Source organism: Marmota flaviventris, chromosome 12 (genome assembly GCF_047511675.1).
Source record: "Marmota flaviventris isolate mMarFla1 chromosome 12, mMarFla1.hap1, whole genome shotgun sequence".
NCBI classification, from domain to species: Eukaryota; Metazoa; Chordata; class Mammalia; order Rodentia; family Sciuridae; genus Marmota; species Marmota flaviventris.
This window is the reverse complement of record NC_092509.1, coordinates 83,111,211-83,138,846: the sequence shown is the minus strand read 5'-3', so window position 1 is coordinate 83,138,846 and position 27,636 is coordinate 83,111,211. Positions and strand designations below refer to the sequence as shown.

The 27,636-nt window shown below is 32.2% G+C and overlaps 1 protein-coding gene across 1 annotated transcript in view; it reads right to left on the bottom strand.

The window, feature by feature from the left end:
* Dennd1b (DENN domain containing 1B) overlaps positions 1–27,636 on the bottom strand; it is a 245,765-nt gene that overhangs the window by 73,134 nt on the left and 144,995 nt on the right. Inside the window, exons 13-14 of the mRNA XM_027945669.2 lie at positions 18,009–18,134; positions 6,735–6,836 (exon numbers count right to left, since the gene is read on the bottom strand). Of these exons, the coding sequence (XP_027801470.2) occupies positions 6,735–6,836; positions 18,009–18,134 (228 nt within the window). The remainder of the gene's footprint in view (positions 1–6,734; positions 6,837–18,008; positions 18,135–27,636) is intronic.

Sequence of the window (27,636 nt, the reverse complement as noted above, 5' to 3'; positions counted from 1 at the left end):
TCAGTGAGCTTACTGGTGTATTTTAAAAACACATTAATCTTTGCATATTGTATATCCTGCTATATTGCTGAATTTGTTTATCAGTCTTTTGGTGGAGTTTTTAGGTTCTTCAAAGTATACAACCATATCATCTTCAAACAAGGACAATTTGAATTCTTTCTTTTCTGTTTGTATCCCATTTCTTTCTTTCTCTTGGCTGATTGCTGTGGTTAAAACTATACTGAATAGAAGTAGTGAGAATGAACTTGCCTCATTCATGAATCTAGAGGAAATACTTTTAGTTTTTCCCAATTCAGTATGATATTGGCCATAAGTATGTCATGTAGAGACTTTATGTTGAGGTATGATCCTTCCACACTTATTTTCTTCAGATTTTTATCATAAAGAGATGATGAATTTTTTATCAAAGGCTTTTCATGCATCCATTGAGATTATCATGTAATTTTTGTTTTTTATTCTTTTATGTGCTATATTCCATTTATTGATTTGCATGTTAAACCATCTCCTGCAGCCCTGGCATGAAACCAACTTGATGATGGTGTATGATCTTTTTAATGTGTTATCAAATTTGATTTGCAAGTATTTTTACTGAGGAGTTGTGCATCTATTTTTATCAAGGATATTGGTCAATAGTTTTCTTTGTTGTATCTATCAGGTTTTGATAGGAAACACTGGCTATGCATAATGTGTCTGGAAGAATTCTTTCTCTTTCTACATTATGGAATAATTTGAGGAACACTGGTGTTAGTTCTTCTTTAGATGTCTCATAAAATTCAGCAATGTATCTGTCTGGTCCTGGGCTTTTCTTTGTTGGGAGACTTTAATCTCACTGCTTATTAATGATCTATTCAGCTTTTGATATCATCTTAGTTCAATTTCTGTAGGTCATATGCGTCTACAGATTTATCCATTTCTTTTAGATTTTTAATTTTATTGGAGTATAAATTTTCAAATCAGTCCCTAATGATCATCTTTGGTTCAGTAGTATCTGTCATAATAACCCCTTTTCAGTTGTATTTGTATTTTTTTGTTCCCATCCCCCGGCCCTGCACCCACCCTCCGGGGTAGTTTGGCTAAAGGTTTATCAATCTTGTTTATCTTTTCAAAGAACTAACTCTTTGTTTCATGATCCTTGTATCATTATTTTAGTCTCTATTTTATTTAGCTCAGCTCCAATCTTTATTATTTATTTCCTTCTACTGCTTTTGGGTTTGCTCTATTCTTGTTTTTCAGGACCTTGAGATGCATTATCAAATTACTTATTAGAGATCTCTCATTTGTTTAAAATGTGGGCACTCATAGCAATAAAATTACCTCTTAGAACTGCTTTTGCTGTATTGCACATATTGTTCTGTTATGTTTCCATTTTCATTTGATTCTACAAATATCTTAATCCTCCCCCTGAGTTTTTTAATGTTTAGTGTTTTCTCTCCATATGTTAATATAGTTCCTGTGGTTCCTCTTGCTGTTGATTTCTAGTTTCATTTTATTATGATCTGATGCAATGCAATAAATTATTTCCTTTTTCATTTTCTTAGACTTTCTTTATGTCCTAAAATATGGTCTATATTGAAAAAAGTTCTATTAGCTAATGAAAAGAATGTGATTCTGCAGATGTTGGACAGAATATTCTATAGATGTCTGTTAAGTCCATCTGATCTATACTGTTAATTTAACTCTGATATTTCTCTGTTGATTTTTTTTTTAATCTGGATGATCTATTGGTGAGACTCAGATATCAAAGTTGCCCACTATTATTGTATTGGGGCCTATCTCTTTCTATGTTCAGTAACGTTTGTTTTATAAATCTGAGGGTGTTCTAATATTTAGTGCATTTATATTTACAACATTATATCTTCTTGATGGACAGTTTGCTTTGTAAACATGGAATAACCTTCTTTGTCTCTTATTTTGACTTAAAGTCTGTTTTGCCAAATATGAGTATAACTAGTCTTTCTTGCTTTGTTTTCACTTATTTGAAACTTCACTTTCGATCACTTCTAGTATCTGTATGTCTGCCATTGAGGTGAGTTTCTTGCGTCCAGCAGATTGTCAGGTTCTGTTTTTGTTTTTTTTAATTTTTATTTAAACTCAAACTCAATTAGGCAGTGTGCCTCTTTTAATTGAAGAATTAAGACCTTTTATATTCAGGATAATTATTGAATGGTATGGACAAATTCCTGTCATTTGTATTGGGGCCTATCTCTTTCTATGTTTTTCTTCTGGTTGTTTGGAACAACCTCCTTTATTCATCTTAGAAGTCTAATGATCTAATAAAGTAATAATATTTTATTCTTTCCTAATTCTTATTAGTTTTTCTACTCTTTTAAGGAGATGTATTCTTTCTCATGCTCTCATGATTGTGTTTATCTTGCTTCCTCTTTTGTGTGTAGAATTCCTTTAAGTATTTTCTGTAATTCTGGTTTAGTGGCCATTAATTCCTCTAGTTTATCTTGAAAAGACTTTATTTCTTCTTCAGTTGTGAAGGATAACATCACTGGATATAGTAATCTAGAACTGCAGTTATTTCTTTTAGAGCTTGATATCTATCATTTCAGGCCCTCCAAATTTCTTTAGAGAAATCTGCTATTATTCTGATATGTTTGCCTTTGTAAGTATTTCTCTTCTGTAGTTTTCCTTGTTCTATAATTTTGGAAGTTCAATAAATGTGGAGAAGTTCTTTTCTGGTCATGTGTATTTGAAGTTCTAAATAACTCCTATACCTGGATGATCATATCTTTCCCAAGATTAGAGAATCTGCTATTATTTCACTAAATATCAAGGCTGTTCTTCTGTTCCTTCTTCTACATCATGATTTCACACCTGGCTTTTAATCATAAATAGGCCTTGTAGGTTTTGTTTATTCTTACTTTTCTTTTTATTTTTTACTTTCTAAATATGATAACTCTTCACCCAAGTCTTGAAGGCTTGATTTCTTTCTTCTTTTTGATCTACTCTTGGTGAGACTTTTCATTTGATTTATTGAGTTTTTCATCTATAAAATTTCTTTTTGGTTCTTTTTTAGAAGCGCTCTCCTTTACTAAACTGCTCTTTTCTATCCTGCATTGTTTCCCTTAAACCATCCAGCTTTTTATTAGTTTTCGCTTTGAATTAAATGATCATTTTTAGTATAATTACTTAAATTCTTTGTCTGGAATTTCATCCTGCTTTGGAATCAGATACTACTGAGTTGTGAACTTTTAAAGGAATCATGTTGCCTTGTTTTTTTATGTTTCTTGTATTTCTTATTGATATTGATGCATCTTTTAGGACACACACCTCTTCCAATTTTATATGAGTTCATTCTTAAGGAATAGCTTTCTCTCTTCTTTTCTCATGGACTCCTTAGTCCTCTTTTTAATGACTTCCTAGTGATTCAGACTGATCCACCAGTCAGGTTATAACAATAATCTTTATTATTTATAGTCAAATGATTAGGGGTTTTAGTTATATCTATAATATTTCTTCATCACAAAACCTAAGTTAATGTATGAGTAAAGTGGGGACAGTGGCCTACTCAAGTAGACATATCAATAAAACCAGCTCAAGGGGCAAACCTGGGTTTTGTTGAGAAATGCCTTCACATCCTTTGTGTAATTAAAAGGTGTTTAAACTGGTATACGACTCTACATATTTTTTTTCTAAACATGTTATAGATATCAGGCCAGGATCATCTATATTCATTGTTGTTGATTTGAAGTTAGTTTAGTCAGTACAGTTCTCCTTTGAAGGTAATCTTTTTTTCTCCTATCATTTTAAAAAATTCCCTCTTTAATATTTTGTAATTGAATATATTAGATTTCTTTTTCTTTGCTTGGTGTGGATATGTTGGACTTTTTAAATCCATAAAATAGAGTGTTTCACTGGTTCTAGTGAAGTCATTTCATTTATTTTCTCCCTTCTGTTTTTAGTCTTTACCTATTAGAACTGATTATATGAATTACTCTAGACTCTCCATGTCTATTATCTCACTATATTTTCTATTTCTTTGTCTCTGTACCATATTCTGGATAATTTCTATTTCAGATATATCTTCAACTCCTTAAATCTCTCTTCATTTAAGACAAATCTGCAATTAAACCCAACAATTTCCTTTAATTTCAATTATTATATGCTTCACTAATTATTTGCTGTATTCTTAAAATTGGTTTTATATCCTTTAAAGTTGTTTCTGAACAACTTTATTAAAGGTTGATTTTTTTCTCTCAACATCTTAAACATGGATATGTCATATTCTATTTCTGATAATTCCAGTATTTGAAGTCGTGGTCAGTTTCTGTTACTTTTAATATTACTCATGATTTGATTCCCTGTATGATTTTTAATAGTGAAAATTCTTTTGAAATTTTAGTCTCCTTTCAGATACCCAGGAAATAAGTAAAAGGAAAAGGTACCTTTATTTCCTGTTTACTTTTACATGAAGTCCTCCCAGATTTTTGGAAGTAAGTTCTTCTATTATACTTCTTACCCAGAAAAAGTGACCCATGAGCTCTGTCTCCTGTGCCTCCTTTCGACAAAATATTTTTCAACTCCTACATTTTAAATTGCTTGAGTAAACAAGTTATTTCTCAACCTACTCTGACATATTACCAGAAATAAAAATTCACTCTAATTCTTTCTTTAAAACTGTATGTTGCTCTCCTGGGTTCAAGTTCTATCAAACTGGAAGCATTAACATGCTAAAAGAGACACCGATTCTAGATCTTCCATGGATCATAAAATCATTATTATAGATAGTAATCACTTGTACCTAGTAAATTTTTATATTCCTTCAGCAATTTCTAAGTATAATCTTTGAAGATCCATCTGTGTTGATACATTTTTTACCAATTGACTTTTCTTTTAGAAAAGTTTATAAAACTCTGTCAACAAGACTCTTTTAAATACTTTCAGGGCTATCTTTAAGAATCACTTTCTTAAGATTCATAAAATGGTATCAACTTCTAAAAATGGTACATTTGTCTATGCAAAACTATTCAAGTTGTCCACAAAATGGATTTTACTTTCATTGACGATTTTCATTTTTTAGATTTAGCCTTTTCATTTTACTAATTTAAAAATAATCCCACATAGACTTGGATTATGTTATTGTATTTCCTCTAAGAATGAGAAGGACAATAAATTCTCACTGAGCATCTGCAAGGTGTCAACCACTATGCTGAGTGTATATATAAGCACACATAAATGTTATCACAACCCTGTTAGGTAGGTGGCAATATTTGTATTTTAAAGGAAAATAAACATGCACTTATGCACAATCATCTGTTAAGTGAAAAGTATCTAACCCAACTCTACATGATTCTTATAAATGCTTTTTAAAAATTACTATGTAATAAAATTTACCATACTTTATTAACTTATTAAGTGGTAATAATCCAGTTACAGAATCTCTACTCAAAAGTAGCAAGTTATATAGTCTACCCACCCATTCAATCCTTGACCCATTTAACAATTTGATCTTCACTACTCATTCTTGATAATAGAAAGTTAAGAAAGTTGTATATCTTCTTGATACAAAAATGGGCACATTAATATTTAATTCAACAAGCCCATACTGGATGACTAACTTGGGAATACACTGTACTATATTCTTCAGCACTTATAAAGCACTATTATTTGATCCTCCTTATAACCCTAGGAAGTAATTCACTATATGCTTGGATACATCTAGGTATAGGTAACTCCAAAGTATACAACTATATCTTTGGAAAATAACAAGACATCTCTGGTCCTGAAATACATGATCCTAAAAGTTTATATATAGAAAGCCTTTCCTTTATATATTAAAAGACAGTTATATTATTCTAAATACTTTCAAATCTCAGATTATTTTTAAAATTTCCATAGAATATAGATAATATATTAATTTGTTGCCATGCTGATTTCTTTACTGACTTATTTTGAAGAATATTTTAAGCTATAAGGAATTTCCCCCCAAGAGTCTAAAAAAATTACTATTGGAGTCATCAGCTCCTCCAAGGCATTACATATTTTTATCCTGCTTAAGTACTATTTGACATACCACTGTTCTTCATTAACACTAAATTCACAACATCAACGTTACTCTTAAAATTGTCATTTCAAAGAAGAAATGCAAATTTTAAGGACTTAAATTATGTAAACCAAAACTAAGACAACAAAGCTTAAGAGACTTGCTACGACTGTATAATGAGATGAAAAAACTAGTATACCAAAATTTCTGAATTCCGATGTCAAGCTACAACTTTTTTGAAATGGAAATTATATTTTCTGAACTGAAAATCAGGACATATGGTATAACCATAATTTTCCCCTAAATTTTAAATTCATAATTATGAAAAGTCTTTTACAAAGCTTAAAAGGTTAGTTAAATATTCATTTTGTAAATTATTTTATAAACTAGAAACACTGAGACTATCCTAGTTATTTTTTACCATATCAATCTACCATTCCAAAATAACTCCTCCTCACATTCCCTGCTTAAAAACTACTCATGTTGTGTCTTCTTTTGTGGATATATGCCCTTCCTCAGTGAAACCTGGAGCTTAGCAATTTTTTCATTAGTTCCTTTTAATAGCAAAGTTATTACATAATATTTCTGGACTGCTAGGTCATAGCTAGCTACTGAGTTTAAAAAAATCATAAAATGCTAGAAAAGACTTTACTCAGGATTAGGACACAGTTTCAGGATGATGAAAATGTGCAAAAATGACAATGTTCTGTTACAGACTAAAAATGTGTAGATCCACTCTTACCTGCTTAAAAAGTTGAAGGTTAACAGCAGTTTCCAAGAACTGTTTCATCACACTTGAGCGATGCTTTACAAAACTTTCCTCACAGAAAGTGACAGGCTCACCCTAGATAGAAATGAAGATTTTCAGGGCATCAATATAAAGACAGTTAAAGAACCAGTCTCTTTTAGGAGGTACATGGAGAATCATAGAGTATATGACAGGGAATCAACAAATTGACCTTGATACATAATAGCTGGATTTCAGGCTAGCCGAAATGTTCCAGTACTAAAAATCCTCTAAAATACCTTACTATTCAAGAATCTTTTGGACTCTGAAAACTGGTCAATTTCACTGCCTCAAAGTAGGAGTAAATTTCCTAAAACTAAGATTAACACTGTTAAGTATGAGAATATAAATAGTATGTGTACTTGAAAACATCCTACAATTTTATTTTCATCCTGATTATAAAATATCTTAACAATATTTAATAATATATAATATGTATACTTATATAATAATATATAATAATATGTATACTTATATAATATGTATATGACAATTATTACATGATTTTTGCTGTTTCCATTTGTTGTTATAAAATTAATTTGTTTTGAAATCAATGAAATGCTTATAATCACCTTATCTTCATAATTGCAAATATAATTCTGATTGGATATATTTTAGGATAAATTCCACTTGGCATCTGATTTTACTTATCCTAAGTGCTAAGTAATCATATCTCTAGAACCATCTTGTGATAGCTGTACCAGATGCTCCCTCTTCAAATGAACAAGGACTTATATTTCAAGTCCTACAGACTCCACTTGTTCTACTTATTCTTATTTGACTGCAAAATATCTGTCATCATTCAGTGGCTGATCCCTACCACCTGCTATTCCCCTCATCAACCTAAATGCCACCCCTGCCCACTCAACACAAATAAACATAAGTGACTGAACTTCATGATCAAAATAAAAACACAGACTAAGGACAATGACTCATTCATTACAATGAATCGTGTTAGCAATTCTCACATTGTCCTTGATAACTTGAAAGAATAAAAGGATGTTCAGAAACAAAACAAAAAAAAAAAAAAACTGGGAAATAACTCTACACAGGAATAGGTGAGATTTCTAATTGAGGGTAATAAAATAGTATCATTTATCAAACACTGCAAATACAGAAAGAAAATGTATTTAAGGAGAAGTTGATGAAATAAATTTGGATGTGCATCTTAAATCGTATTCTCAGCTGAGGCCCAGATAGGGATTGTTGTTCAAATTAACTTGTTGGAGGATTACTCTGAGAAAAGATACTATAGGAAAGGAGAAAAAAAGCCAAGCAAGAATGGGATCAGATTCATAGATCAGCTTCTACCTAACTACACAGGGGAAAGCACTAATTATAACACAGAATTGATCCCAACTTATACTGCATGTATCATTGGCTTGCTCTCCCCTTCTGGAGGGGAGTAATAGGGGAGAGCACATTCTCTCCCTGGAAAGGTACCTCCTATTTAGCCAAAGCAATTTTTCACTGAAAGGATCACCAGCCAGTACAGGAGGTCTAGGCAGTGAACCAACAGTATCTGCTATAGCACGGTGAAGGCAAAGTGCTCAAGAAGAACATGGAAATGTCTGTAATTTGATATACTTAAGAATTATCTATACAGAATTGCGTATTAAAGTTAGGCTTACCACCCACTATAGAAAAGGGTTCATGCAATTAAGAAATATCTATATGCTATCTAATCTGTTGTTTAATGCTATATTGTTCATTCACAGAAACAGTAAATAAACATATGATTCTGTGGCAACAAAGAGTAATGAGATAGAAACATAAAACAAAAGGAAAACTCTTCATGTGACAATTTCAACATAATAACAAAAATAACTGAATTTTGCTCTTCAGGAAAGTGATGAGACAATAGAAAGGAACCCAAACTAGAATCATTTTGATGGAAATGTCAAATGAAGGAGCATAAATAAAAGTATATCAGGAAAACAGAACATGAACTAGAACAACAATGAAATTCATATTACAGAGAGGAGAAAAGACTTTCTAGAAAGGAAGTACCAACATTACTTGCCATTATATTTAAAGAAGAAACAATAATATATTAGATACTATATTAAGAAGCTTGCTAGGTAGTTTGTTACTGATAATAGTAAAAACATCAATGTTCATACTTGATTCACTTTTTAAAACATAATCAGAGCAGATTCAAGATTATTCAGTATAATGTGACTGAGTCATTTGCATAGTGACTAATGAATAGGAAGGAAAAAGGTATCATTAGAGCCATGTGCTATGAAGTGCATGCCCTCCTTACCTGATCTTATCTAAACTTGACCTATCAACTGCTTGTTGCAGAAAAAATTATTTAGAACTGCCCCCTGGAGGCATAAATCTGCTCCATATGGAACACATGATTTATCTCACTAAGTGTTGAATTTTCTTTAATAGAAAAAAGTAACTTTTCCTTCTTCTGAACAATCACTGCCTTTTTACAGCATCTCTTTGGTGATTCTTCTCTGTTTTGAAAAGTTATCCTTAAGTCTTACCTATAAACTCTGGAAATCTGAAGCGAAATTCTGGAACTAAATTCTGGAGAAGAAAGTTTCACAAGATGATATCTTTTGCCATAAGATGTGCAGGACTTAGTAGGAGTTTGCAGTGAAGGTATCAGGAAAAAAATCATACTGTACAAAAATGTGAAATGTAATCTAAAATATCAGTATTTTACTCATGAAGTTCCTTAATGCACTGGGACCTAATATGTAATGTCACCATTATATAAGGAGAATAAACAAACTAAGCAAAAATATCTGCATACTGATAGTTTATTTAAATTTTATAATCTCTGAAAGATTCTTCTAGGTCTCTCCTGGGAATATTCAAATATGTGCAGGTTCTCAGAGGAAATGATAATAAATGATTTTCAGATTATATAGCATTTTCCTTTCAAGAATCTCAATGTTATTTTTATGTAAGGAATAGCAAGTTTACTTTCAGAATTTATTAACCATGAAAAAATAAATTTCCCCCAGTGCTGATATATCAGCACACAAATCAACAAAAAAAGAAGCCTTGTATTCAAACTGTAACATTTTAATCATTAATAGTAGAGGATAGGAAAGGTAGTAGAATACAACAGTTACTAATAGGGCATTATGTAAAAATGTGGATGTGTAACCGATGTGATTCTGCAATCTGTATTTGGGGTAAAAATGGGAGTTCATAACCCACTTGAATCTAATGTATGAAATATGATATGTCAAGAGTTTTGTAATGTTTTGAACAACCAATAAAAAAAACTGTAAAATCTTCTTTTTGTATATATTATACCAGTTTATGCCAAGGCCACTGACAGGATGTGTCTTGAAAAAATACACCTACCTACCAATGTTTCATTTGGCTATGATTCAGCAACTTAAAATGGAAAGAGACACTGATTTTTCTAAATTAGATTTAGCATTTTGGTTAAATTTGAAAAGTTAGATAATATTAATACATTATGCATTAATTTGCTACATATTGCAAAAACAAATTTTTCTTTAGCACAATTTAAGAAAATAACAAGATAATCACCACTCTTATGAAATATTTTACAAGTGATATAAAAATGGAAACTTTATTATCAAAAGCAAAGTTTTACCTGTCCCATAGTAGTTGGAGAAAATTTTTACATTTTTGCTGAAGCAATTAATAGAAATTTCCTCCACATTTATTAAAAGAGAGCAGAAAGAAAATGCTAGATACAATCCAAACATTTCTTTAGCAGAAACCATCTCTAAAGTCAAAAGGTCCATCAATACTCAAACATGGTTAATGAGATGAATGAATACCTAAACATGTTTTAGGAACCACAAAACTGTGAGGGATGAGTAAATGGTACTTTTAAACCAAGATTATAAAAACCAGAAGAGTTCACTATTACAAATTTCATAAATGGAAATCTTAAAGTAAAGATTTAATAAGTAGCATCTTAAATTATAGATGCCAGCCCTGTGTATAAATGGCTTATTCTGAATCACTAAATTCAACACCTTTACTAAGTGATAATGTTTTAAAGGAATATAATCCAAAAAATATTTGAATGGCAACTCTTCCAACTAATCAAAGTAAGGCCCAGGTTCCTAAGCAATCTTCATTTTAAAAGTAATTTACTTTTGATACATTAGCAATGCTTAAGGCAACTCAGAAAAGCTTGATTAACTTTTAACAAATGACAGAACCTTACATATTCAAAGGAATAAACTATGTTCTTAGGATAATCAGGTATTTGCCCCTTAATTTACTAAGCAAACATTTCTTCAGCATTAGTTGTTAGTCAAAATTGTGACTTTTATTTTTAACAGCTTTTGACACAGTGACATACAAAGGTACAATTAAAGACCCTTTATTGTTATCTAAAATAGCAACTATAAATACTGTCATGTTTATGACAATGTTTTCCTTTTGGAGATTAGAGATGAGTACTTTTCCTTGATTAAAGGAATTTTTATCATATATTACTTCTAAAATTTAATTTTTAATAATAGCTAGCTGCTATTTTCTGGATCTTTAGTGTCTTCCAAAGGTCCATATTTTAAAAGCTTGCTCCCCAGGGTTGTGCTATTGGAAAATGGTGCAGCCTTGAGGAGGTTAGATCTTGGAGGGATTAATAGGTCATTAGAAGCATGACCTCAAAGGGGACTGTGGGACCTTGGTCCCTTCCTGTGTCCCACTTTCAATTCCTGGCTCATGATGCAAGGTGGTTTACTCTGCCAAGTACCTAATTCATACAATAAGTTAGCACATGCATTTGGTATTTACATGGGAATACACAAATCATCTGGGAGGGCTTTCCTTCCCAATTACATCTGACTGGTTCTTCAGTACTACTGCCTTCTTCAAAGTCACTCAGTTCTGAGCCTTCTGGCCAACCTTGATGCTCCCTCACTGAGTCCTTTCTTCTCTGTGAAGAAACAGCCTCACTTGCCTCCCTACCTTCAGGCCTTATAATACACAATTCTGAGCACTTCATTCCCATGATTAAAAAAAATATATTTAAACACTGTATGTTAACTATGTAATAGAGATAAGACTCTCCAGGTTGATTCAGAAAAGTAATTTATGACTGGTTTTGCCAATTCTACATGAGTGAATCTTAACCTGTTTTTTTTTTTTGTTGTTGTTGTTGTTTTTTGAGGAAATGGTAAAAGCTATTATTTTACCTAGAAAAATGATGCATATATTCAATAGGTGTCTTACACATTTCTTCTGTTTCCTATAGATTCATTTCCATAATTCTCTTTTATAATTTTCTTTATATTACTGTAGAAGAAATGTTCAATATATATTTTCTAAATGTATAAATTGTATTTATAATAAATCTGAAAAAACAGAATAAGAAGTATATTCTTATATGTGATGTTTTCCATCACTGCTTTCTACTTTATATGATTTGCTATTGAAAGGAAAAAAAGAGAAAAATCAAAATTTCCTTTCAGTACAATATACTCAGTCCTGCTTCCAGGAATACTAAGATAAAGATGGGAAAAGAAGAATTAAAAGATTGGAGAGAAGAGGATAAAGCTATTTGAGCAGTGGCAGTTATCTAAGATTAAAAAAACAAAAACAACTATTATTTGGAAAACATAGGTTGGATAGCAAGTAGCTTCCCCAATTAATATACACACAATACAATGATATACAACCTGATCTCTTTGAGAAAATTCTAAGATTTTGCATTCAATTTAATCTTTTTGTAAGTGTAAATTGTACACCTTTGTAGGGGTAAAGCTAATTTTCCCAAATACTTTGAAAGTTGGCATGACAACTTTCAAGTTAAATGACAATAGACAGATTAAAGGCAGAAAAGGCATGCAAAGTTATTTAATGTGGATATATGCAGGGGACTGACACAATTTTTTTGCAAAAAAAGGGTCTGATGATAATCCAGCATGGGGCAGTCTGTAATCCTAGGAACTTGGGAGGCAGAGGCAGCAGGATTGCCCTCAAAGCCAGCCTGGGCAACTCAGTGAAGCCATAATCAACTCAGGGAGACCCTGTCTCAAAAACAAACAAACAAGGAAAAAAAAACAACACCCAAAGGGCTGGGAGTGCAGCTCAGAGGGAAAACACTCCTGGGTTCAATGCCTAGTACCAAAAAAAGCGGGGGGCATGTCAGATAGTTGAAGATTAAATACCCTCTTCTCATGGGGAGAAGGAAATGAAGGGGATTTGTAAGCCATTTTAGAGGGATGATAAATAATTTCTAGAAATATTGAGCCTAGAAAACAGAAAATAGACTGAGACAAAATTTTTTTCTACTTTGCGGGGGAGGTGAGGGGTTGAACTTCACTGTGAACAAAGGCTGGTTGTCTCATTATTTAGATAAAGTTTCCCAGGTAATCTCTCATAGCATTCCTGAGAAGAATAGGTAAAAACCCTCTGGAGAAAGTTATAAGACAGCTGAAGAGATGGCCTGGCATTTACCTCCAGCACAGTGATAAACCAGGGCAACAAACAAAGGGCTGCATCACAAGGAATGTGACTAAGGCAGAACTCTGAAACTCAGCACAGGAGTAACAGGAACCCTAAATAGCATGGAGACACAGAATGGCAGCACAGAGAGAGGATCAAAGCATACTGCAACTGTGATCCTTGCTCCTCAGCCAGAAGGAACTTCACAATGTCAGGAAAAAGTTATGGGGAAAAGTGACCACCATCATCACAGCATGTCAGCAGTTCTAAGTAGAGGAGAGTTCCACAGCCTCACAGGCTTAATCCAGTTGAAGGAGCTGCCTAGGGTCCATGTAACTGCTTGGACCCAGAGAAGGAACTCACAATGAGCCCCTCCCAACCCCTAATTCAATGTTCAACCCCAGAAATCAAGACACTGCAGCACAGCACCATCTTTAGAACAGAATCACTGCTAGACTCTATGCCTCAGGGGTCCATGAGCATCCCAATATATTGGCTGATATTACTAAAAGTCCTCAGAACCAACACATACCTCACAGAGCAAAGAGCAGGCCCCTCTGTATCCCAATACTCTGGGACTGGGACTGGACTGCTGCTGCGAAAAACTCCAGTATTACCCATGCTCACTTAGCAAACCCTAGAGATAGTCCTGTCCATGTCCTGTGATACTGGGAATGTTTGTTGCTATTGCCACCACAAACCATAGGATCACTTATATTTGACTCCTGGGACCTACAGACAGTCCCCTCTGCATCCCATGGCTCTAGGATTGTGGTCGCAGCTGCTGCAAGCTACACCACTGTTAACGCTCAACTCTGCAGGACCTGAGGACATACATATTTGGTAATCCACATCCACTGCAAAATTGTACCACTCTCTCCAAAAACAGCAGCAGTCTAGACTACTGGGTACTTGTAGACATGGATAATACTGCTTACAGCTAAAGAAATAACATAGAAGCAACAAGTCATCCACTGTAAAACTGTACTACTACCTACCTTTACACACACACACACACACACACACACACACACACCAAAATGCTGCTGTCTAGACTACAGAGGCATATGTAGACATGGCTAACTTGATTACAGTTAAAGAAATCACATGAAGGCTATACTGTGCTCACTTAGAACCAAAGCCAAAGCATCTACCTACCCAACATCGTACACTACACACCTGAACAAAAAATTCCTTTCCTATGAAAGCTACTCCTTACAACTTGAAAAGATTCCTGTTACACTGGATATGCAGACATATAAGTAAAATCACAAAAAGCAAGAAAGAATGATACTGCCAAAGCAACACAATAATTCTCCATAAACAGATACCCATGAGAAAGAAGGACATCTATGAAATACCTGGAAAGGAATTCAAAAGAACAATTCTAAGTAAAAACTCAGTGATATGCAAGAGAATACAGATAAACAAATGAACAAAGTGAAGACAATAATTCATGATATAAATGAGATATTTGACCAAGATAAATAATAAAAAGGAGGCAAACAGTATTTCTGTAGCCCAAAACTTTAATCAATGAAATAAATACAATTGAGAACTTCAACAAAAAATAGAACCAAGCAGAACAAAGACTTATAAACTTTAGGACAGATATTTTGAAATAACCCATTCAGACAAAAAGAAAAAAATAAATAAAAAGAATGAAAAAAGTCTTAAAAGCATAAAGGACATTGTTGAACAAAGAAATATTCATCTTATGAGAGTTCTGAAAGGAGATAAGATAAGAAAAGACATTAAATACAGAAAAATCCAAGTTAATAAAATAGTTGAAAATAAGTCCTGAAAGACATATGGATATCCAGATTCAGGAATTTCAAATGATCCCAAGTATACTCAATCAAGAAAGACCTCCAGGGCATATTACAGTCAAAGTGAAAAATCAAAGATAAAGATAGAATTCTAAAAACAACAAGAGAAAAGTGACAAGTCACGACTACAGCAATCTCATTAGACAAAATCAGATTTCCCATCAGAAACCTTACAGGCCAGAAGATATTGGGATGATATATTCAAAGTCCTAAAAGAAAACAAAAACTGATTAAGAAGAAATAAAGTCTTGGGTTTAATTAGGAGAAATTACTTCTGGTGTTCTATAGTCTAGAAGGGAAACTACAGTCTCAAACAATCTATGATATACTTAAAAACAGCTAGAAAAGTTTGAAGTTTCTCAACAAATAGGAATAATAAATGTTTGATGAGATGGAAATGCTAATTACTCTGATTTCCATCATTATACATTAGATACATATACAGACTTACCCATGGCCATAGGGTAAGTTAAAGTTACCATACTTTAACTTACCCTATGGGCATGGTAATGTTATTGTCTCTGACAGTTAACGTTTCTGGTTATATGATAAGATTTCATAACAACTGCCTTCCTTCTGGGAAGGCAACCTCAGAGAAAGTCGCCCTGTGCTTCTGGGAAGAAAGGACCAAAGACATTGAGGGACACAGCAGGTGTAGGGTAAAGAAGGCAAGAAGGTCAGAGAAACCTTAGTTCTGAGACTTCCTCTGGATCAACACGTCAAAGCACAGCTTGGGGTATCATTTTTCTGAGCCCCAACACATTCATTTAAGAAGACATACACCTTTTAGGAAATGTACCTTCAGGAGTCTATGATAACAGGCAAGATTGAACAGGAACATGTTACACTGGAGAGAGGGACGGTGGAAAGAACAATCTAATCCAGGTCCTACTGTTCACTAGCTAGGGAAACACAGTGAGGTTTTTTCAACTCTATGATTATCATTGTGTTTATATTTAAAATAAAAAGGTAATGTCTTGAAGGCTTGTAAAAATTAAATGGAAGTGTTTATCTCTAGGGCCTATCAATGTCTGGCATCTAATGGGTGCTCAGCAGTCAGTTACTGCTTTAATAGCAATCAAAAATTACAAGTATGAGTAAAAATAACAAGAAAATAATCAGTGAATAATGGAGAAGTAGTATATTAAGGAAAATGAATATATAGTTCACAGAAAGAAAGGATCAGGCATGAAGTATGGAGTCAAGAATCAGGAAGTAACTTGGCTGAACATAAAAATCATAGGAGATAAAAGAACTGCCAGAAAGAAAGAAAATTATAAATAAAGGTTTGGGAGCCTGAGAAGCTTGAGATTACTGGTGCCTCAGGCAGAATTATATAAACTGAGGTCAAAGTTTTGGAAAGAAAGTAAAAGGAAGACAGATTACTTGCTCAGCATCAGGTGAAGAGATAGCCTGACACCCTGGTTAGTCTGGGCCTAAACACATTTTAAGTGTTGTCAGTAAAGGAAATAATAATTCATTTTTATACCCATGAACAATCATAAAACTTTAAAAAGTAAGGCCTAATGAAAGAATTTATATCCACCTTAAAGGTATTTAGTAGGTTTTTCCTTTAAAGTTATACTCTACTAGTGAGAATATTCTACTAAAATATATTCATGAATAGGCAAAACCATGAAATATCATAATTTCAACACTTGATCCATTTTTATTTATATCTATCAAAAATATATAAAGTACATATACCTATTATACAAATGACCAAAAATAATCTAGAAAAAAAGCAATCATTTTAATAAATTATGACACAATCAATTTGTAAAGAAAATGGCTTAAAACACATTTTAAACATAATAAAGATATGAATAGTTTCCCTTGAATACTGTTACTTTTGAAAAACAAATTTTTAAAAAACCTGAATGTTTTCAATAACTTTAAAAACTTTTCAAAGTCAATAAAAATGCATACAAAATGAAAATACTATTCCCCAGCTCCCTAAAAGAACTAGCAATAAAAAGAGAAAACATCAAAAATTAAAAGGAAAAAAATTAGAAAAAATTAACAAATGGGATCAATAAAAACAAAGATATTCTATGATAAAATTATATATTTCTAACAGGTACTGAAATTATGGCTTTCAAGATTGTTTTGAAAAAACTGAAAATCAATATGCTCATGCATTTAAGAGTCTTCCAATAACTCAATAACCCTTGAACACATTCACATATGTTTAGTACTTCCTACTTTACAATAGGGATTTACAAACCAACCCTGAAAGATAGAGAAACTATAAGAATTCTCATTCTACAAATAAGATCAAAGTCTAGTGACTAAGGGTACTACAGTTTAGTAAACTTCCTAATAAACAGCAGGTCTTTGTATTACTTTTACTAATTCTATGTTTTTATCCTTTGAAATATATTTATCTGGTCATGGAACAGTAGTATAATCATTTTTATAAATCAACTTAACATACCTTAATCAATAATGCAGATTAGACCACCTAAAAACTTGGCTATAATTCTACACAATAACCATTTTTAGAATGTAAAATTAACAGCAAAATGAGCCAAAATACACTAAATAGATAAGCCCACTTTAGAAATGTGTTACACATTAGGCAAACAATTAAGTTTCCAAATATTGCAAAAATTTTCAGTTTTAACTTCTTAAACTTTCACATTGTACTTGTCATATTTAAATTCATTAAATAAATTTGATTGATGAATTTCGTAATAATTTTAACAAGATCAGATAAGTGCTTTATGTTTGAACACAATTAATTAGTTAAGAGGTAAGTGTTCCATTTTTAGAATTTTAATAAGGTGATATGCAAAAGTGTGGGAAGTATTAACTAAAGTTTGCCAAAAAACTTAACACAGAAAGCCAAGGAATTGGAGATGTTTTATAGTATATTATGTTGGATTTTATAAGATAGTCATGATACTTTTTTAAGGTGTGATATTAAAATGATGTTTCTTTCTTTTGCCTCATTCCAAAGAACTATACAATAGTGATGAAATAAAATGCTTACAGGTTTGTATCTCAGAGCATCTCTGTAGGATCCAAACAAAGCAGCCTGTGCCCTAAGAAAGGCCCTAGCTAGTCCATCACCGGTAGCTGTAGACTGTTTCTTCAGTTTATTTTTCAAGGCTGAGACCTGCATGACAGAGAAGAACAGTTAAATTAACACCTCAGAAATTGGTACAGCGACGTACGAACCCAATCAGCAGGCAAACCACAGTGTCTGCAGGTCAGCCAAAAATTCATCCTTCTTCCTGATAGCTTATCTTTTTAACTGCAGCGAGCACCTGCTGGTCTGTTAATTGAAACCAAAGCAGGAGTGAATAGTAACGTGCTAATGCAAATTGGTTTATGCTCTCTTTTTTTTCCCAAGGCCTCTTGACATAAATAAGCTTTAATTATTTTACAGTAAACTGCTTGTGAGCCACTTTTCTGCAGATTTTTAGCAATTACAACATGTGTCCACTTGTTTTGAGGTGAAGCTCATTGAATATAGCTCATTTCTGCTATGTAAGGTTATTTGTTGTGGGTTCTTCAGGATCACTTAGAATTTTATTTTACTTTTGAAAGCTTCATTTGCACATGTAATTTTCCAGTCATTTGTTGATATGTTTTGTCATTATTAGAAAAAAAAAGAGGGAAGAAGAGATAAACTTATTGAGACCGTACCATGAGTGGAGAATTATGTTCTCCAAATGTTACACATTGTCTCATTTAATATTCACAATAGTCTTCTAAGAAAAGAATTCATATCCCATTTATGAATGAAGAGATAAGAGATGCAAAGACATGAATTAACCTGCCCTCACTATGTAGCTAATAAGAGGAAAATATATGGTATACACTTTCTTTCTAGTTTTCAGACTACCACATGCTGGCCTTAAGTTCAATGTCACTATATCATAAACCAGTAATCAAAAAAGTACTAATGTTTTTAAATTAAGAAAGATTCATCTAGGAATTTGTATGATTTTAAAAGTCACCTAAATGTGTTATCATTTTTCAGACATATTCCATCCTTTAATTTCAAGTGCTACGCACTTTAGAGAACAATATTATCAGATTAATGTTTAAGTGAGTTCTACTCCTGATGTAAACTCATTTTTTTGAGAGGAGATATGTAACATTCTCCTATGCATCAAATTCACTTCAATAATTTCTTTCACATACAATGGAAAACTATAGTCTTTATATTTAAAAATATTGATCCTCATACACAACCCCCATCGATGCTTAAAACAGAAACGTAAAACTATGTAACAATTCTGTTTTCTTAATAAAAACTGAGACAAATTCCAATTGGATTCCTCCCTTAACAGAGCATGTTCTTACTATATGAAACTACCAGATAATAAAATAATGTCATTTATCCTTTACACATATATGCAAAAAGGAATATTTTTATTTCCTTATGCAAGTAGTCCTGACTAGTCTTGTAGATGATGATTGTAATTGAAGTGTCAACCTAATTAACAACTAAACTTTGAATAATGCTAATGAGAAATGAGCACAGCATCAGAGGAAAGAGCAGCTCTACAGGTGATAAACCTGCACAGTGGTGACATTTTCCAGTGTGAAGTCACAGTTGCTGTGATCTGATCAAAGAAACAAACCCCCATTGGGTCCAATTATAACCATAGTTTTGAAAAAATTATTGAGTTATGATGTTCATAATCTATGCAGAAAGGCCTTTGCAGTATAGGTCTTCTCCCCATAGCTGTGATCTTTTCAATTTATATCGAAGCTCCATAGATTCAGATAAAAGTTTAGAGCCTAATTCATTTAGCCCACAAAGTGCATATACCAGGATTCATTTAAGAAGGAATTTTTAATATTAAAATCTAACCTCAATAAATGAACATTTTTAGGTAATCCACATATCCAAACAATAATACAGCTGAAGGATACAAAAATAAATCTTCTGTCTTAATGCTCTTTATTCTAGTTTGAATAATATTATTTTTTTCTAAGTTTCAAATGGTTTTAAAATATAAAACAATAGAAATGAATATCAGGGCACATATTTAATTACTATCCCCAAAATATATTACGATGGAAGGAAAAGAAAATGTTCTCAATTTTTAGAAATATTATTTAACCTAAATGGGTTGGGGAATTTTTAATTTTTGCTTTTAAAAATTAAAAACAAATAAGTCATGCTTTATATGTGTGCAAAAAAAGTGTACTTTTTAATAAAATAGGAAATTGACAATTTAGCTCTCTATAAATCAAGCACACATTATTCTTTGAATATGCATAATACTTTTGCTCACAGGCAATGGAATCAAGTGTACCCACTCCTCTGGTTTTACTCCATTATGCCCTTGACTACATGTGACTGTTGCTTGAGCTATCCAGGAGTATCAATCTCACAATCTCTTCCTGACAAAATCATAAACTTTAAACCTTTACTTCTAGTTACCCAGTCATAGTTTCTGAGCTTTGTATGAATGTATAGAAAATGAAAAGAAAATATGTGTTCTAGAACTGCACTGTCCAAATGAAATGTCATTCATCCAAACTGAGATTTACTCTAAGTGTAAAATAGAAACTATTTCATGAATAATTTATATATTGATTATATTTTGAAACAGTATTGTAAGTATGGGATAAATAAAATATATCACTAAAATTAATTTCATCAAATTCTTTGGAATTTTAATGAGATTAAAAATTTTAAATTACATATGTGGCTCACATTATATTTCTATTGGATTTCTACTGGACAGTGCTTATTCTTCATGAGCATACCATCTAATTTCCTACAAATATGTGAGATTGAAAATAGCAATAAATATGGTTCCCTTTTTCCTGTGCTATTTATATATTATTTCAACTTTTACCAACTACATCAACATAAACTAGAAGATTTCAACTGTTAGTACCTGTAGATCTGAGGTTGTTCCTGTTTTTCAGAGACCAGAAAAGCAGCTGAATTAACTGCTTTTATATGAGACAATGAATGCTCAAAAATAGTCTGTAAAACTGAAATTGTTTTTAAAAATCAATTTTAAATAAAAGGATATCAATCTCACATAAAATGATTATGTTAACTTTACTGTTTTCTCTTCCTTTAGGTCACTGGAGTAAATTATCACCCGTTACCATTGCCCTTTGCAGTACTAATTAGCTTTTAGCAGTTTTTATCTATAAAACGATGGTGTTTCTTCTGCACTTTTTCAATATGTGGTCTGAGAAATGACATTTTATGATTTAATTTCCAAACTTATACATTTAGTTGGGAAAAAAAATTGTGTATGTTCCCATGAATTCTATATACTTGAATATAACTCAGAATTTAGAAAAACATTTGAAATCTTAGTCATATGGCTATTATCACATAATCCTATTAATAATGAAAAAGTATCAATTGTCTTGTTTTATTATTTTTGAAGTTAAGTCACTTGGGGCATGCACTTGAAAGATACTCAGGCTCTGGCCTTTTCCTGACTCTTCATCATAAAGCTACCATGAGGGAAGCCATTTCCTCTGCCACTTGCTCCTATCAAGACTGAAACTATTGAAATCATGAGCTAAAATAAATATTTCCTCTTATAAGTTGTTTATCTCAGGTATTTTGTTACAGTGCTGGAGAGCTAACTAACACTCCACTTCAAACTCAAGGTCATAACAGTGTCAATCTCATTTATTCTGTTGTTCTCAAAGGAACTTTTTAGGTCCTCCTCAGCATTTTACCCTTTCTCATCCCCATATGCAATACTTCACCAAGGCTTGTCAATTCTTTCTCTGATATACTTTTCAAATCTGTCCACTTTTCTCTAAATCCTTGTATTACCAGGTTCAAGTAACTATTATCATTTTTCACCCTGACCACTGCAAATGGTTTTCACAGATCTATCTGTTTTATTTCTTAAACTCACAGTGACCTTCCAGACCCAGAACCCAAAATGATATTTTTTAACTTCAAATAGATGACACTATTCCTCTGTTAAAAACTGTCACTGAATTTTCAATAAAGTCCAAAGGTCTATTAAAGAACCATAGTCCCTTCTGATCACTCCTGCCTATCTCTACCATCTCCTTTTGCATAACTCTTTTACTCATCACACAACCTAGAGGGCTTCTTTCCATTTCTTGAATTTGCCAACCTCTTCACCATGGCCCAACTTTTGTAAATGCTTTTCCTCTTCCTCCTTTGCTTGTCTGTCTGACTCATACCCACCATTCAGGCTACTTCTGAAGAAAGATAATCCTGACACACTGAGCTTAGCTGTACCACAAACACTGTGGACTAGTAAGAATAATATGTCAGTTCAGCTAAATTATTTTCACTTTAGTTTGCTTGTAGCAGAAATGGGGCTGTCAGTCCACAAACATTTACTCTTCTTTTCTTTGGTAATATAAGTCTTAAGTTTTAAATATTACATAGTTAAAACCCAGCTATTTCTCAACATCCCTTGTGACCTGGTGGCCATATGGCTGGATTCTAACAAAAGGGATGTGAACTGAGGAATGTGACACTTTCAGGCTATGCCCTAAAAGGTGTATGAGTGCCCTTCCCTGGATTTCCCCTTTTATTTGAGGGCAAAGAGTAGTGGAACAGCTACCTTAACCCTGGAGATGAATGCCATGTGTGAAGGATAGCAGACACCCCACAGCTCTGAACAACTTTCCTCTTAATTATTACACAACAGAGAAAAAAAACTTCTATTTTTATCTAGAAAAGGGTGTTTAGAGGTCTCTATTACAGCAGCTTAGTCTGTACCCTAATAAATATGTCATCTAAAGAAGAGACAAAGAGTACAAAAGGATATGTGACAGATATGAAATAAGAATATAGACCAAGCCTCTGCTTACATAGTTTCTCAAATAGGTGCTGCTGAAATCCCACCCTCAATGCAACTGGTACAGCATCAGGGGGTTGTCATGCTTTAACAAAAAAACAAACTTCAGGCTTACAGTCTTTACTGCTGTGGTATACAAGGAGAACATCTGAGCTCTCAAGAGCCTGTACATTACCACAAAAGACAATTACTTGCTACACAACAACTGCAAACGATTTTCTCTGTATCAATGAGCCTAGAACAGATCCAGTCTACCAATCTCACCCTTAATCTAAATTAGAATCTCCTTGTTTTTCTCTTCTACTGCATTTTTTCCTTTCTTTTACAGCATTTGACCCAACTTGTAATACTAGATAAGTGTTTGTTAACACAATGTAAACAGCATAAAACTGGGGTATATATTTTCTTGTTCACCACTATATCCCCAGCTCTTAGCAAAATATGGGCAGATAGCAGATGCTTGACAAATACTTGTTGAATCAGTGAAGACTGAAAAAGTAACTAAATTAGCATATCAACAATCTGTTTCAGGCATACTTTTACATTTATTCCTCTTTACTCGAGCAGAATATCTGTGATGGACACCAGGATCATAATTCATTTAAAAGTTAACCAAGTTATGATATAAGAAAGACTGGGGAATAACTATGGTGACAGTGCTCTCAATATCACATACAAAAGAGTTTCTTGAATACGGAAAAGTCAACAATTTAAAGGACTAGAATAAATTGGAAATTCTTTTAATACTCAAAAATCAAAGTTTACATTTTTAAAAAATAGCTTTAGAACAGAGAGAGACATGCTATTAAGGTAATATGGGAGGGAGAGGGTGTGGGCAACAGAAGAAGACGGGGTAATTTAATATGAAATACAAAGTCATGAGGAAGCCAAAGACTTCATGCGCATTTAAAAATCACTAAAAGTAACAAACAATAAATCAACTTTATAAATGGCAAAAGTACAGAGACATAAAAGGGGGGATTACTAAAGTCTGGTGGGAGGGACAACTTGCCTCATTCATTTAAGAGAAAATAACAAAGATCTTTGAAATGTTTGGAAGCATATTTAAGGCTTCAGCGACTTTTTATTTTTGTTTTTGCACTTAAGGCTTATGTTCTTAAAATATACACCAGGAGAACAGTTGGAAAATAGTTATATATATACTATTTTACCTACAAACATACAAACAAAAAGTCTATTTTTAAATATCACATCTCTGAAAATAATCACTTATAAAAGAATAGTGACTTTCTAGAGACACTCAATTAGTGTACAGAAATACAATCATATCCTCACAAGATGGCCTCCTTTTCCAAATACAGGAAATAGAATGCTATACTCTTAGACAAAAAGTATATTTCAAATATGCTTATAGGTTTCTTCTTTTATTTATTATGAAAGTCAAATGAAAATATCCTTACAAAATTTTCCAGAAGATGACTGTAAACAGGGACTTTAAAAGCAAACTTTTAAGAAGAGCAATTATGTTTCCTTTCAACATAATTGCTTAATATAATTCATTTATTGAATACCTACTATGTACAAAGTACTGCGCCAAGGCTGTGTGGTGGGGGGAAACACGTAACTAGATGCCTGGATTGTAAAGCTAAGAACTCAAAGCATGCTCATGAACACATTTCAGAGACACGCTGAAAGCAGTATTTTCCCTGAAATCTACTCTAAACCAAATAAAATGTTCTCCAAATTCTGCAATAAGCTGAATAAAACTGTATACTTCCTCACATGGCCATCCCAGAAATTTGTTAGGGGCTTCACTTACGATTAGACACAATAAGGATTACAGCAGAGCTGAGGCAAACCTGGAACTAATATAATATTCTCTGGGGCCTTTTTTTTTTTCTTTATAATGTATATTATGACATTTAACATGTTAAACCTTCATGTTAGATTAGAGGAAATATTCAATGAATTAAACATATCTATTGACAATTTGCATGGCCTAAGAGGTCAGTATACAATGGTTTTAGGAAAGGTGATTTAAAAATTCTCTGAAATAGCTAATTCTTTTTCCAACTTATTCCCTAATAAGTGTAGATATCCAAAAATGTTATTTAAAGTCAAAGTTTTAGGTGTTTTCTCAAGTTTTTTAGGCTTTTAGTGATTCTGGGTGATTTAGAGTAATTTATGTCTTTTCTTTTCCTATCACATTAAATCATTAACACATTTCTTCAGATAATACTTAAAGGCTTTACTATAACATGCACGGTATTTTAGATAAGATCATTTTATATAATAGGATCTTTCTAATATTTTAGTTATCAAAACTTCTTTTTACTAATCATAGCTATTTTATCACATACTGGGGTCTACAGTGAATTGTACAATAACTCCTAAATGCACTATATTTTCTCTACACTCTTACGGTAGAAAACAGAAACAAATTTTCCAATAGTATAATATACAATATGAGAATAACATTTTTAGAACAATCCTGAAAACCTTAAATCAAATAGATTATTTTGATATTTCTTTAACAATATGACCATGGTAAATAAACTTTGATATTAAATTTCAAATGATTAATTATTACATTGTGTATCACATTTATCTGAGGGGATCATGGTCTAGTACTTGGCGCGTATGACTGATGATCAACCTATCTGCACTAAATGAGATACACCATGCTTTGTGTGACTTGATTTTCTTATCTAAAATAAGGATAAGCATTTAAAAAAAATTAGTTGTAGATGGACACAATATCTTTATTTTATTTATTTTTATGTGGTACTGAGTATGGAACTCAGTGCCTCTTATGTGTGAGGCAAGCAATCTGCCACTGAGACACAATCCCAGCCCAGGGATAAGCATTTTGATCTACCTCAGAATACATTATTTTTTAAAACCGAATGAGACAAAATTATTTACAGACAGTTAAGAAATACAGGCAAATTAATTGCCTGTTGTAATGAATATCCTAATGCACAAAACTTTTTCAAATGTCAATTCTAACCTACTTCTGTCTATGGGAGTTAGTTTACAATTGTTTACCTTAATTTTTTTGAGTCTGGATTTCCTGAATCTTATTATAATTCTAATCATTAGCTTAATTTTCCAAAGAGTGGGCCAAGCTATTTGTTATTTTTGAAATAGCAGCAATCTACAAAATACTTTTAAAAATGAAGAGTAATACCTTAGAAATATACCATTTTAAACTGTTAGGTAATTAAAACTAAATTTGTATAAATGTTTGGAATGGGAGGTTTCAATAGTCTATTTTCTTAAATTAAAATGGATTCATTTGAGATTTAAATGCTATATTTAATTCAACTAGCTTTTTCCCACTTATAAAAACATACAACAATAAGCCTAACTATGATTGATAGTTAAAATTTACTTTTTTATTTAAAAACATTCAGACTATATATGTTCAAAGATTTCTACATTATACTACCACCAAAAATTTAGTCATGTGTTCACAGACAGAAAACACATAAACCACATTTTAATTTATCTAATGCCTTTAAAAGGTATTCCTTGTAATAATCAGTATCACTAAAATCACTCCCCATAAAATATTTGTGTGTGTGTGTGTGTTAATGATAAAAATCTATAGTGAAATGATGAAATAAAAAAACAAGTGTTCTTGTCAGAAGACAGGAAGAGAGTTTTTTCCCCTCCCTCAAGAAAACAAAGGATTCCTGGAAGCTTTGCCCTGATTTATTTTTCCAATTTTAAATACCTTAAGAGTAGCGGAACTGCTACTGGCATGGTAGTATTTCTAACAGTCAATAAATCTAAAATATTATGTGTGAATATTGGAATGAAGCCATTAAGAAGATTACAGCATGCAACACAGCAGAGGGTCCACAGGAAAAAAGACCTAGTAATTCAGGACAACTGTGACCACTGACCTTTGAACAGCCAAGACCACTGGTCAATCTGACACAATAATAGAGTGCACATGCATAGAAAGTCATCTAGCCTGTAAGTATAATTTAAATGCTTTGGTGGATGATTTTAAAACACCTTCCACCTAAATCTCAGTCAACTTATTAAACAATCAAACAATTACAAATACTAATATTCTTTAGGCTTCAAATACGTACTATTAATTTAAATTACACACAAAAATTCAGTAAAATCATTTGTGATTTTAACACATCTCATTTAAAACATTTGCCATTTAAAAAATATGTTGTGATACTTCATCATTTTCCTATGGAGCTATAAGAGACAGGTTAAACAATCACCTTAAATATTTTTAGAAAATTACTGTAACTTTTAAAATATTCATATTTTCAACAAATGATCCTTGCTCTATCTCAGAAGCATTTTCATTTATGTAGCCTTCAAATTATCTGTAATTCTGTGGCCTTCAGTTTCAAGCTTCTATATAATCAATCCACCACACCTGGCAGTGTTCCTTTTTACCTATTTTAAATATTTCAGTTTTGCTTAGTTATAATGTTGTTTATGAGTAGACTACACGATGACCTATCATCTTTTATATTTAAAACTCATATTTGTACATTTTGTGAATACTACTTATCATCCCCATCTATTTAAATAAGTGTCTTAATTATCAACTAATTCTAGTATTTCTCAATTTTAAAAAAGCAGAGTTCTTCTCAAAGAATCATCTCACTAAAGCTGACAATAAAATTTTTAATATCATATACAGAAAAGCTGAATTTCTTTCTCTCTTTATTTCTCTTTCTTTAATAAACAATCCTTCCTCAATTGAGCATTAACAGTACGAGATATATGCACACAGGAAAACATTCTTAAAAGTTGGAATTCTATTTTTTATAATTATTTCTCCATCCATTGAAGAATACTTTGATGGGATTCTAAATGAATAACTAATCATTT